The following is a 14,869-nucleotide window of genomic DNA, read 5'->3' on the forward strand; positions in this document are numbered from 1 at the left end:
GAGGTGTTAGATTACAATACAGTAGAGTTGATATAAAAATCATAGGTACTTATTAATTATTATTCAATTGTGAACACGATAGTTTCCAGCAACTCGAAATAAAGTTTTGGATAACAATTTAATTTTTAATTAATTATTATAATTATAAAACTTCACGATGTCGTTGTTTATACTTTTACACACCAATATAATATCAAACCAATAAATAAAGTAGAAGCAAAAAATATTTAATCATTTATTTTGTATACTAATTGCTAATAAACCATAACTAATTATATATGACATCACATTATTTTTCAAGTCATCAACCGTTCACGAAATGTTACGTTTTCTTACTAACTCTGAAATAATTGTACACCTCGGCCAACATGCAGTGTGGCGTGAAAGTCCAAGACATGTTATACGTATATACAATACTTTTTTAGTATTGTTCTTAAAAATTTGTATTTATTTGGTTTAACCACCATTATTATTATTTTTTTTATAGCTTCAACGCGTTCAGTTACTATTTAGGTCACGATCACCTTACATTTATAATAATAATAAGAGGTATAGTCAAAAAAAAATTCGTCGCTGAAGAGTTTTATTAGTCATTACACAACTATTTGTACCTATAGTATACGTCCCGCAGTGAGTATTACCGTCAATTTGTTTCTCAATAACAACAATAATTACCCTTTTTCGCCCTTTTGAATTTTGGTGTCTGATAATAATGACGATCCATAAATGTAATATAGAAATATAAAATAATCAGGTAATGTAGACATTGCCCGATAAATAAGGTCTTGACATAAAACATTCTGATTAAAATACTTAATTTTATTAAATTGTATTATATTATGAATATTTTAAAACAATTATAATAGCTAATGCTAATAACTATTAATAATTATTGATGAAACAATGGCTTATGAAATAAATAAATGAGTTATTATATTGTATTATCCTGTAGATTATTTAGAATTATTATCTATTTTTATTATTTATTTATAAGCTGTTTACTAAAATAGTGGTTTTAATTGCGAAATCTAACTACTTTTCTACAATTGTGTTTATTTTTTTTGCAAAGCTCCGTATAGACATAGACTATAGATCATCTATCAATATTATATGTTAATATATTATATAAATATTATCATTATTTTTTTTTAAAAATAACCCGAATATAATAAAATTGTTTTTTATTTTCCAACAATGTTATATAATTATTAGTAATAATATATGCAATACAAAATATTGCACAAGAAATGATTTTTTTTTTGTATTCATGCAATACAATTTATACGTTGTCAATGCGTACATAACATATTTAAAAATAATGAAAATATATAATATATATTTTATGACATTAAAAATCGTTCAACGAGCGATCAAAAACGTATACAACTATTATAATATTATATAGACACACCTCAAAAAGTTTGAAAAATGCGAATTTATTGAATAAAAAATAATCATAAATTCATAATAATAACTTGAAAAAATAATTAAATCAATAATTAATATACAATTTTAAGGCTAACATCGAAATTAAATTCTATGGAACGGCCAATCGACGGTGGCGGCAGTTAGGTGGTATAATATATTATACGAATATACGTATGATACGCATGAATGCATATTATGATGGTAATAACGTCTGATTCGACGTAGAAAGGTATACCCAACTATGAGGATTACATCAGTGGAGGGAAAATGAAAAACGATGATGGAACGCGCATGGGATGACATCGTTGATAGTTTCGAACGTGAAATTCATGTCGGTCGGTGGCGGGTAGGCACGTGACACAATATATTATATTGTGCAAGAGACGAATAACAGAGTACTTATAGAAAGGCGAAGGGAATGTCTGTTGCCAAACGTACGTTTCTGTGCAGGGTGTTTTTTTCCTTATTCGTATGCGAAATATTTTTTCCAACCCAAAATTTGAGCCGAAGTATAATCTCATGTTGTAGGTACAGTTGTCATTTTTTTTTCGTATTAAGCGTTACGCGTCTCCGTCTCCTCGTTTCATGACGTCACATTGTTATCTAATCGCACCAATATATATATAGACGCCAGACGCTAAACGACCCGTACGATGACGCCTCCGTGACCAATTATTATGTGATTTATTTATTTTTTCGTTTATTTCGCATTAGGATTCGGTATCGGAACAGCGGTGTACACGCAGGGCGACAATGCTTTGTTTGCCGTGAAGTTAAACGACCGTGAAGTCGGCTGAACGAAATCGAATTAATAAGATGCTGCAAAAAAGTACAGTCAAACCCAGAGTTAAAAAGGAAAAAATTTAATATTCTACAGACATAACAATAATTTATAAATTTCCTTGTCTTTTGTCAATGTTAGAATAGGATATTAAAGAAAATATTTTATTAATGAGCCGTTGTCCGTGGATAAGGTACGTATTGTTCGCTATGGATAATATTGATAAATTCGTTTAACGTTACTTAATTGTCAACTTATTTCGTTGTACCAACAACTAGTCATATTGTTAAATTATTCATGAATACATTCAACCAAATTCACTAAAATATTTAAGAGACGTAGTCGTATCACGCAATATCTTAACATTTCAATTAAATAATGTATCTGGATATTTTTGAAACGGTGTTAATTAAAATAAAGAGTTGAGTAATAAAATTGAAACCATTATATCAACTAATTGTGCTAAGTATACATAAGCTTACTACGCATAAATTAAAGCTTATTAGTCGTTATTGTGATCATTATTCGTTTATGTAACTAAATATACCTATGTACCTATGTAGTATCATCAACGTATTTAATTCTCATAATGAGCTATGTTATAAATTTAATCAAAATATGATGTAATAAACATGAGATAATAACTTCATAATTTTGAATATATGTTAAAATATATATATAGTCAGGTTTCTTTAGTATCACAATTAATTATAAATTGAAGTTTTTATTAATGTATTTTTAAATTAAAATAATTAATTTATCTCAACTTTATAGTTAATAATATTGTTATTGTACGAAGAATATTACCACCCTACGCCAATATGATAATATTACGTATTTCGTCTGTTGCTTCGATTAGTTTAATAATCGTCTCTATATAGTTATATTTTATTCATCGTCACGGTTTTTTTATAATAAAGACTTCATTGGTTTTTATTTAAATTATTTAAATTATGATAATATTATGTTATACACGTCAATTTATTAAATAAATACTCCTACTAGATTGTAACCCTCAATAGTATATTTTTCTATATATTATCTATTAACTCGCGAATATTCCACTTCATAAAATCCAAATTTATGAAAAATAATATTTCTAAAAATTTATTATATAATTTTTCATATAGTCTATGGGTTATTTAGAATTAATTTATGATCTTTCAAAAATATAAAATTGTTCGGGAGAATAGTTTTAAATTTCTAACTGTATTATCTTCTTTCATAACACATGATTTTTAATGATTGTCAAATTTAATGTAAGTTTTACTGATAGGACATTTTGATTATTAGTAAATATGTTTTTATTTGGGTAGTTATAACTTTTTTGTTCAGAATAAAATGTAAATCAATTCCGGGAAATAAAATTCGGTTAAATAAAAAAAATGGTTTAAATTTAAAATACCTATTCATTTATTATTTTGTGGATAAACGAATAATACTATTAATGATACATTTACTAAAGTATCTTACTGCTATTGTTTGGTTGACACAACGAATATGAAATAGCATTTTTTGTTTATCACTAATTATTTAATAATATTTTTATCATATAGATGAAACTTATTGGTTTTTAACACTATAGTTAAAAACCGCAAAGTATTATATTATATAGATCACTCATAAAGAGGTAAAAAATTTGTTAATTATATTTAATCAGAACCTATTTTATTAGTTTTCAATAACTTTAAATAGTTCATCTAAACAGTTGTTTGTGAGTTTAAATTACAAAAGGTTAATAACTAAACCTATTTGTATAAAAATTGTAGTGGATTTGCAAACAAATCCATTTAGTACCTTTTGATTTTGAGCACAAAATTACCTTGATAAGGTATATCATATGAACGAAAATAATATCATAGGCAATATCTTTGTAGTTACTTACTTGTATGCGTTTTCTGAGACATTGATTTTTCCTGGTATACCTGTGGTCTCGGTCCTGCTGGTTAGATTTACGGTGTTGCCGAATAAACAATACCGAGGCATCCGATGACCGATTACTCCCGTTACCACCTCGCCGCTGTGTATGCCTATTGTCAGGCGCTAGATACATTAGTTTAAGATTATTAAAAAATAAATATATATAAAAAAATATTTTTACGACTAATATTGTGTTATGAACTGTGTGACTGTGTACATCATGTCATTGTACAATGTACACGCCGCACGATCCAGAGACACTACCCACTATGTACTTACAACAGGCACACCGTCCACTACAACCGTATGACTGAGGTCCATCATGTCCAAAGCCAATCGAGCAATGCACCGGACATGCTCTTCGCAAGGTTCAGGAAGTCCACTGACCGCCATATATTTGTCGCCGACAGTTTCCACCTGTATAATATAATATAATACACTATCGGTTTCTGCGAGTTTACAATAGTATAATTATTGTCTGTTGTCGATTTTTTCTAATATGGCGTGATTTCTCATATTGTTGGTATTAGGTACCTACTATAAAAATGTGTGATTTTGAAAATTTAGATTTCACGTATTCTAACTATAGCACCTATAATATTTATTTCATTTATTTTTTATTAATTTATATTATTTATTCTTACGTCGACCGTTATGAGATATGAGAATACACGTTAAACCTTTAATTTGATTTGTTTAAATAAAACATGAAAAGTAGAACATTTTATTTTTTTTTTACATTTGTCAAATATTTGAATATTATTTCTCTTAGTTATTACTTATTAGTAGTATAATAAATTCACTAATGAAAAATAAATAATAAATAAATGTACGATAAGTCGATAAGTTAAGTCGGTAACTCATAGATGATAAGATATCATTTCGGCATAATCTTAGCGTAATATAGATTAAAATATGTACATTGTATCGTTGTCGTCAAATTCATCTGCGACGATGAATATAAATATATTATTTAAATAATATTGAATATAAAACTCAATATTATTTAAATAGCTTAAGAAAAAAAAATAAAATTAAATACACATTTTTATTATACTTATAAAAAAAAAAATCAATGAAACATTCACTTTTTCCAAAATATGTAAAATATGGATTTTAGATTTAAAATTTTTAAACTTACTTTTATATATTATGGATTTCTAACTTGGTCTGCTATAAATCGAAAGTGTATAGAGCAATATATCTCTTATAACTTCTGAATCCGAGTCATAACATTATTATTATACCGGATTCTTGTAATTGAGTGGAGTAATATTCATATAATATATTTTATATGTATCAATAAACATATCCTACGTATTTCGTAAAATATAGGTACTACTTTTTAGTAAAAAAAAATTGTAAGCAGCTTACATTAATTAGGTCCAAAAAACTAAATGTAGTTTATACTATTTGTTATAAACACAATTGTTTAGAATGATTATTAAAACAACACACCATTAGAAAAATGTCCATGATCTTGAAAGTTTTTGAAGATTGAAGAGTAAAAGTTTTTTTTTATATCCGGGTATCATACGAAAACTATATTGAAAGTTGTAACTAACTTTTACATTTTGTTTTCAAACTAATTTTAAACATATATACTTCCTGAAATAAAAAGAGACATTTAAAATAAAAAATTGTTTTTCTTTTTAAAAGTTTTTAGAAATTGAAGATAATTTTATGAAATTCATTGAAAATATTATTTACTTATTTATTTTTCTCTTGTATTTTACACGTAAATTAATCTCATTGTAACTTTCCGGAAAAAAACATTGATATTTTCTGTTTAGAATATATTTTAATTTGTTTAAGTGTTATTTAAATAATCAATAATAATTGATAGATTTTTTCATGTTTGCTATTTATGTATTCTACAAGTTTGAAGAATATTAGTGTATTTTAGATTACTGTAAAAATAAATATCAAATGCATATTATTGTATTTTTATTTTTTTGCATAAACTTCATGTAATAAAACGGAATTCATTTGTCTACAACAATAATATATTTTTCTCTGTAAGTTTACTTCGTATATTTAAATAAAATTCTTTTTTTTCAATTGTTTCTTATTAGATAAGTAAATATCTTGTCTTTTAAAAAGTTTGAGTACTATACATAACATACATTATATTTAAGGTTCACCAGCAATTTAATACTATAAAACATGAAACTTCTATTTATTAAAACAGATGGTATTGAAAACTTTCACGAGTTTTATTCTACTCCTAAAGAAGAAACTGTTTTGAAATGTTATAAACCATGTACAATTACTGAAGAATTAACTGCACATTTTTTATTATTCTTTTCAGAAAACCGTATTTTTCCGTATTCAAATATTGTAAGTATATTTCATAGTTTATTAGCATTTCCGATCAGCTACGTAATATTATCTTTCCTAAGTTTTAACCAATCGAGTATATTTATTATGTATATAAACATTGCAATGATGTAAACATAAGTATATTCTGTGAAATTCATTTTTGGCAGCAATTTTTTTTTTGTTCGTGGCAAGTCGACCGTGCAGATGCACTGCGGCGCGAATTATTTTCTCCGTCATACACCGTGATTTACGGTAATAATAACATCATCGGAGCCGTTCGACGTGTTTTCGATACAGATTTTCGATCGATTGAATCTGCGTCTCCGCGGCGGTATCATACATCATTGCGGATTATATTATTATACTAATGCGTCCGGCGTCGTTGGTGAATACGTTAGAGTGGTTGACCGTTTCGTAACGGCAATGCTCATACAAAATAATACGATATAGCGACATCCATCTTATATAGGGTGGTTCAACAAGTATATTCACGTTACAGAGTTTATCCATAGATAATGTATTATATATTTAAATTGACAAATTCGGATTTTTAGAATTTTTTAATTAACTTAAAAACTAAAATATAATCCTCAAGTATGTTTAAAATTTCCAAAATACCAAAGGATATAAAATTGGGGGACACGGGTGGTGAACCACACTCTATATACGATGAGTCGTTGTATATACGTGTGATAGCTGGCCAGACAAATACGTTTAGCTTTTAGCGTGACCAGAGGGTAGTTGGAGGCAAAAGTTGCTGTGAATATGTTCGTTATTTTCGATTTCATACCTGTGCATTATAGAATAGTATACCTTGTAGACATTTGGGTTTTTCTTCGGATCGGTGAGCACGTCGAAAGCCGTGTAGAGCTGGTTGAGCATCCTGACAATTTTCATGGCGCCTTTCGAGTCCGCGTGACCCGCACAATAGTCACTGAATCCGACTATGCCGGAAAACAGCAGTGTCACGCACTCGAACCTTTTCGGCGGAACCGGTCGCTTATGCCGCAGCTCTGTCGCCACGCTGATCGGCAGCACAGAATACAGCAGTCTAAAACGATACGGAGCATCATAGAAGATGAAAAACCATTTTATACTTAAATTGCATATTTGTATATGACACACAATTTTAGTTCCCAGTTTAACGGTATTATATAATATGATGCATCAAAATAATAATACTATATTATATTATTATTTATTGTAGAGATGTAAGCTCAGTAAATTTAATTAATAAGAGACAGTGCAGAGTTCCTGAGGGTGTCGCTATGGCGAAATACAAAAATTATCAAAATTTACTAAATTTAAACTAGTTTTACATCTGTTGCATGGTTTAGAATCGTAACTATTTACTCAGTAGTCTTGGTAATAGTTTTAAAAAAAATCTAAGCCATTAACTACTTATAGTATTTTTTCATTTATTATAACTTTCGAGATTTAATTTATGACTCAATCACTATACGATTTATAATTAAATATCAATATAAATTATAATTGATAATACTTAATATAAATAATTTGTATAGATAAAATGCCACTTTTCTTTCTCGGGAATTTCAGTAGCGCCGATTTATTTATATAAATATGGTTCGTAACAAAAAAAGCGATCCAACATAACTGCTTATTTCATTTTCTGTGCACAAACCACCACTACGTCAAAGTTATGTTTTAAAATAATTCGTATTTCATTCGTTACAACTGTGCGTGTTTTTGTGCGTATATTATATTCATATATATAAAGTAGCCTACGGGGGCGATTTGCGACGAAAAGAGCTTTGTGAGCCAAGCTGAAGATTGCAATCCAAAATAGGGAAAGAAAAAAGTTAGCCACAATGGCTTTGCTGCTACTATTTAGATTAAATTCGTTTTTGGTATAATATTCCACCAACACTAATATACATATAATATTATTTTCATGGCTAAAACGGTTTTGACCAATTTCGTTTTTATAAACATTCACAAAATATAAAGTGAAACGTATATAACTATTTTTTATAAGATAACAAATACTTATAATTAAATTATTAATACGCGTTAAATTATTATTATTATTCAAATATTGCATGTTCAGAATTCTAACAAAAAAAATATTTTTTTTTATATTTAACTACTTGTATGACACAATATTACATGACCGTATACGTATAGTATCGCTAATATATAGCTATTATATATTAATATAATTACATGCAATCAATAAAATATATTATATTATACTAGCCAGTGGCCATTGGAGTTTTAAAAATGTATTGTAATTAATAAAATGTATTAATAAGATATGTATCTATAAACAATGTAATGAAAAGTAAAACAAAAACAAATTAACTCAATAATCACTTTTATAAATCTATTACCATCTAGAGTAGGTTAAACATATCTAGAGTAGATATATTTTGGTGAACAAAAAGTATTAATATAAAAATCAAAGAAATTCAATTAGACCAAGATAACGCGTAGGAGTAGTAAGCAAAGAAAAATATTTTATTTTAAAGAAAAATAAAATTAGAGTACACATTATTTCATTATTTTATAACTTTCGGTTGGAATTTTTAATATAAACATTTATCTTTTTTTGTATCAAATGAATCCAATTAATTTTAAAATACTACAAATTGTTTAACAGGTACGGTTAAAAGTTGAAACAAACCGAAAAATTAATTTGTATTTTACATTACAACTCTCTACGATCGTAAGATTTTTTAAATAATAAATAAATAAAACGTATTGAATACAATGTAGAAACATTAAAGTTTATGAATTTATTTCAAAATGTCGAGATAATTATGGGAATTTAAATGAAATAAAAAGTAAAAAACATTCAATTTTAATATAAATTTCAGTATCATAAAATATAATTCATAATTATAATTTAGTATTTTTTTAAATTCATAATAGTTAAAAATTGAAATCATTGTGTATTTTACGTCAATCTTTTGTAAATATAATATATTAAGTAACTACATATTTATATTTTTACCAATTAACTTAAAACATTAAAGATCAAAATTATTTTTATAAATTATGACTACGTTTTAAAATAAATAGTTTTCATAGTATATATAACGTTTTATGTACTTTTTTATCAATTTTATCAATTAATATTTTATTGAAAATAATTTATATATGTAGTACATAATAGGTACATATAAGTATCTACATAATTACCTCTCATAGAATCCGTAACTTATTATAATTACGAGTTTTATAATAAAATATATATTTTTTAAATATACTACATATTTTGTAATATGGTTTGTATTTTGTGTACGTGCCTAAAATATTTAAATAAATTTTCATTATGACGTTATTGAACAAAGATTTATTTGAATATCGGATGGACAATTTTTTATTTTATGCATTTTTAAAGATTGCTTTTAATTTTTGTAATACGATTTATTAAATAAACATGTATCGCCGAAGGGTTTTTTTTACTCGAACATTAGCTATATTGAACTACCTGTCGGTTTTTTGTTTTTCGCTCTCCAGCTCCCTGTAAGTCTGCTGGAGCTTGTCAGTTAAGAATTCCAAATCTCTGGTTAGTTTGTAATCAGCTTCGAATTGTTCAGACATCAACACCAAATCCCTAGTGGCATCGTGTAAAGGTATATCGCTGATGTACAGTCCCCGTCTGATACAAACATAATACACAAAGTCAATACAGGTATAACTGAATAACTTAGCCTAACTTAAGAGAAGGTCATATAATCAAAATATGAACGTATCAATATAAATGTATTTGTATTAACTTGGTCAGATCATCGAGATTCACAACACTCGGATAACATAAAAACAACATTAGATCCGTTTCTGGCACATACAGCATTTGACCCTGTAAAACAAACCGACGTTTTAAACCATGGCATTATTTTCAAACCAACAGTTTTTAAACATATGCAGTCTATATAGTGTCTAAACAATTAGACCTGTCAATTATTTACTTTAAGGCGCAGAGATATTGAACAACCATCGTTGGAGTCGCCGTTCATGATTCCCGGTTTTGTGTTAAGAACGTACACGGTATTAATGTGCGCTAGAATGTTGTCGAATGTCAATTCCAAATGAGGTCTTACCTGCCCAACCGAGTCAACATTATTAATAATTATTTATTAGGCTTGGTTGTATGTGTGTGCGTTAACACCTACGGGGTATAAGATTTGTGTTAATTTGCATGGTTCTAGCCCTTGTACCATGGGTATTACTCGGGTGATCGTGCAACCGGTTTGAAGGACGTTCAAGTCTCTGTCGAACATCAGATGGAATGGGAACACATGGCAAAACGTGGCCGGACTAATTTTCGGTTCTACAAAAACATAGTTAAGTTATTACATTATATACGCTTATAATGTCGTTTCGCAACGCACTGATATATATATATATATATATATATATATTTATCAAAAATAATAACCCATGTTCCGGTCGATGACGCTATTATAACAGATATTTTATATTTTTAAAATAAAAATTGTTTACTTTCATTGTGTATTTTTTAATTACCCAATAAAAACGCGGATATGATTTTTTTAATTTTAACATTAATTTTGTTTAATGTATATGCATAAAATGTAACTTTATTTTTTACTCAAATTCAGTTCAACGTGCTTTGGATTTTCGACTATTTAGAGTTTCTTTTATTTCGTTTATTCAATACAACAAAGAAGAAATATTTTATAACTGTGAAATAAATATATTTCCCAAGATTATTTAGAAAAATTACAAATTTTGTTGTATGTTTTGGATAGATTTTGTAAATCCAACATATTTAAAAATAGTAACTGTCAATGATTTAAATCTGGTATTAAAAAAAATACTAGTAGGTACCTATATATATGTTAGTACCTAAACAGCATATATTATTATAGTATGACAACTGACAAGTACACAGCAATTTGAACTTCTCATACTTAGTGACTTAATCGATTTGAACTATTAAGATGTTTACTATATATTTATTTATATATATATGTATTCTTGACGTTTAAATGTATGAGAAAAGAACTTTTGATGATGACCTTGTGATAGTGTCTCGACTTCAGCTGTTTGATCACTTTGACGTTGACCTGTGGTGTTTTTATCGGTTATTAAGAACTGCACATGATCACATTCTTCTTTAGTTTGTAATATCTCCACCTCAACCTCGGTGTTATGAAGTTTACTGGCAACGGTCTAAAAGACACATACAAACAAAATATATATATAATATAAGTTTGCGGTACACTCACTATGTCGACTCATTATTTTGAGTCATAAAATATTGTTTTTACAACCTTAACAATCCCGATGACAATGTACTCCAATCCGGGACGGTCGGAATAATAGTGTAAGACAAGTGCGCCGTCCTCGGTCCTTTCTGTGCACCGGAAAGACGGTGCTCTCATACCTGGATATAGTGTACCCAAGTGATCGTGCAAAGCATCCAAATTCTACAAAAACAACGAAGATAACAGTTATCGTATTGCGTAAAGGATGTAAGTTGAACAATGCGTACTTGAAGAAAGTCCCGGGGTGTGGCTCCAAGCACCTGTAGGATTTTGTCGTAACCGGAATCCTGGCAAAACTCGAAAAACATCTTCCCGAACAGTTCTAATATGCTACTGGCGGGCAGTTCTAATGCATAAATACACGACATTATATAACACTCTAGATTGTGGTTTATTAGCATATTTCAAACATAAATTTCATACCGTCTTTTTTTTTATTTAATGCTTAAGATAAACGAGTCTCAGATAATATTATTATACACACTATTTTCAAAATTGAATTCTATTATATATATAAATGTATTTCTACCTATTATATTATTTACTTTTTTAACACACTGAAAAAATGCCGTAGGTACCTTATATTATTTATTTATTTAAATTGCTTCATACTGTACGATCTAGCATGAACGTTGTATATATTGCGTATTATGTTTCGTAGAATACAAAACTTTTTTTTTTATTTAATGATACATATATTATTATATTTTTATGTATGTGAAATAATAAATAAAATAAAGAAATGTGGGTATAATAGTTAAAAAATTAATTGAAATGTAAATAATATAATATTGTCTAACAGATTAGAGTACTTAATAAAATCCATATTTATTTTTTAATCATAATATTAATTCAAGCAATAAAATCTAAGTAAATCAAAACATATTGAGAAATAATCATACTCACCGAGGATTTGCGCGGCCGACGATACCAAATTGTACGTAATTTCGTCATCGTAAATTTGTCTGACTAAAAACTGACCATCCATTGTAACCTCTGCATCTTTTCTATAAACATACAGTTATACATGTTTAAAAATGATTATAAAAATAATTAATAGTCTAATGAAATTTTGTTTAACACATTTTGTCTTATAATGTAGTACTCACTTGATTTTTTCCCACGTCTCTTCACCAAATGTTTTCAACACGAGCAGCTCTAAAGCGTAATTCACAAATCCGTACTAAAATATATAAAAATAATAATGTGTTTAAATAAATATAATCTACATGGTACATACACACACGAGAATGCATACTTCAGTATATTTAACAAGTTTTAGTTTTATCATGTTTAATTTTCACGATTAATTAATTAAAACAAATCCGTAAATCTCGTTATATCAAAATAAAAAAAAAATTCCCTCCCATCATCAAAAAAATATCGTCTCGATAGACTCTTACGATATTTTTTAATAACATAAATTTTTTGTTTGTGAAAATTTTTGTACTTACCATTTTGATTTTATGTGTTTTTAAAATCTCGCCCAAAGATCGACAATTTCTCAACGGACCGGAGCGAAACACATACGTGCAGTTTTGTTGGCCGAGCGTATACTGACGAGGGGTACGAACATCGATTCATTGGCGCGCTGTTGCCGTCACTAGATGGCGTTAACCGGGGTAACATTATAATAAAAATAATAACAATTTTATGATGTTATTATGCCCAATGTATCAGTGTAGTTATAGACAATCGATTCATTGTACAAAACAGCGTGACAAATTAATATTAAAAAAGCTTCGGTTTTTATTTAATTATAAATTCTTTAATTTATATTGGTTTAATTTTTTTTTAATATATATTAAATTTATAGTTTATAATAGGTTATCTAATTTTGAGATATTTAGAAAGAAGATCAGCTATATAATATAATAATTTAGCAGTGGCGGATCCAGAGGGGGCGATTGGGGCCTATATTTTTTTATTTCTATTATCTACTGTAAGAAATATTTTTTTTGTTCTGTACGAGACTGCGGAAAGTAACATATGTATGTATCTAAATAAATACTCTATCAAAATTAATGTGTGCCATTTAAAAATCGCCCCCCCCCCTGTTATCTTGGTCTGGATCCGTCCCTGTAATATAGTAATTATAAATTGTTAATTATTAAGACGAAAGTAAAACATTTCTTCTCTTAAAATAGATTAAAAACAATATGTGTATTTTATAACTAATAATAAAATATTATAGTTACCTAACCTACATATTAAAATATTATGGACAAAAATAAAACAACTTTTGAACCAGGAGCTTAAAAATGTCATCGATATAATTCCCTTGAAAGAATTGTGTATATAATTGTAATTAATGTATTAAGTTTATTGTAATATTGCATATTAGTTTTATTTATTTTTCCGTTTTTGACAACAAAAGTCCTTTAAGCCAATTATTTCAAAATTAGTTCACGATTACAATATAAAAATGCACATTATTTACAGCCTCGCGCACATCCAATACAGTAATATGATTTACGAGTAGGTAGGTATAGTAGGTACAGTAAGGTATAATAATATAATATGTAATATGCGTATATGAGTTTTTTTGTTTTGTTTTTTTTTTCATAAAAGCCCATACAAATTACAATACGTTTTTCATATATGGGTTTTCTGATACTTCACCTCGTTCTAAAAATATAATTTCATATTACTTTTTTTTTTCAAAACCATAACGTTATTTACTTGACACATGACATAACAGATAACGACTGTTTTCTTTATAGCTCAAATATATTTATATTTACTTTTTTTTTAAGTATATAAACAAATATTATTGTTTTAAATAGATTTATTTTTGACTTTAAACCATGGAAGTTTTACCTGATTTTAGTTTGGCCACTTTTTCTTGGAAAATACAATGATGTTATGACAATTAACATTTTCTTTTCAAAATGAGAAAGTATATAAAATCAATTTGATTTTTTCTTTAAAGTAGGTAGCTAAAAGTTCATAAGTCTAAGGATTTAATATTTTAATAATAATAATATATTTAAATACACATTCGACCAAAATAAGCACAATATTTTATTATGTGATATCAATAGGTAAATGCACACAATCTAAACAACAAAAAATAAAATTATAATGTCGTTATTATAACTTCTAAGTTCTAATGTAAAAGTCAAATACATTTGGAATATTGATTTTTTTTAATTCT

General features: G+C 27.4%; 1 protein-coding gene across 1 annotated transcript in view; it reads right to left on the reverse strand.

Annotated features, from left to right (window-relative positions):
* The window catches only part of LOC113549695 (guanylate cyclase soluble subunit beta-1), a 31,980-nt gene extending 18,679 nt beyond the window's left edge, over window positions 1-13,301 (reverse strand). The window contains exons 1-13 of the mRNA XM_026951112.1: window positions 13,167-13,301; window positions 12,822-12,895; window positions 12,619-12,719; window positions 11,940-12,058; window positions 11,719-11,874; window positions 11,464-11,617; window positions 10,594-10,751; window positions 10,390-10,521; window positions 10,198-10,280; window positions 9,909-10,079; window positions 7,265-7,502; window positions 4,409-4,546; window positions 4,095-4,252 (exon numbers count right to left, since the gene is read on the reverse strand). Coding sequence (XP_026806913.1) covers window positions 4,095-4,252; window positions 4,409-4,546; window positions 7,265-7,502; window positions 9,909-10,079; window positions 10,198-10,280; window positions 10,390-10,521; window positions 10,594-10,751; window positions 11,464-11,617; window positions 11,719-11,874; window positions 11,940-12,058; window positions 12,619-12,719; window positions 12,822-12,895; window positions 13,167-13,169 — 1,685 coding nt within the window. The 5' untranslated portion in view covers window positions 13,170-13,301. The remainder of the gene's footprint in view (window positions 1-4,094; window positions 4,253-4,408; window positions 4,547-7,264; window positions 7,503-9,908; window positions 10,080-10,197; window positions 10,281-10,389; window positions 10,522-10,593; window positions 10,752-11,463; window positions 11,618-11,718; window positions 11,875-11,939; window positions 12,059-12,618; window positions 12,720-12,821; window positions 12,896-13,166) is intronic.
* Window positions 13,302-14,869: the final 1,568 nt, after the last annotated feature.

The sequence above is a fragment of the Rhopalosiphum maidis genome, chromosome 4 (assembly GCF_003676215.2).
Source record: "Rhopalosiphum maidis isolate BTI-1 chromosome 4, ASM367621v3, whole genome shotgun sequence".
Taxonomy (NCBI): Eukaryota; Metazoa; Arthropoda; class Insecta; order Hemiptera; family Aphididae; genus Rhopalosiphum; species Rhopalosiphum maidis.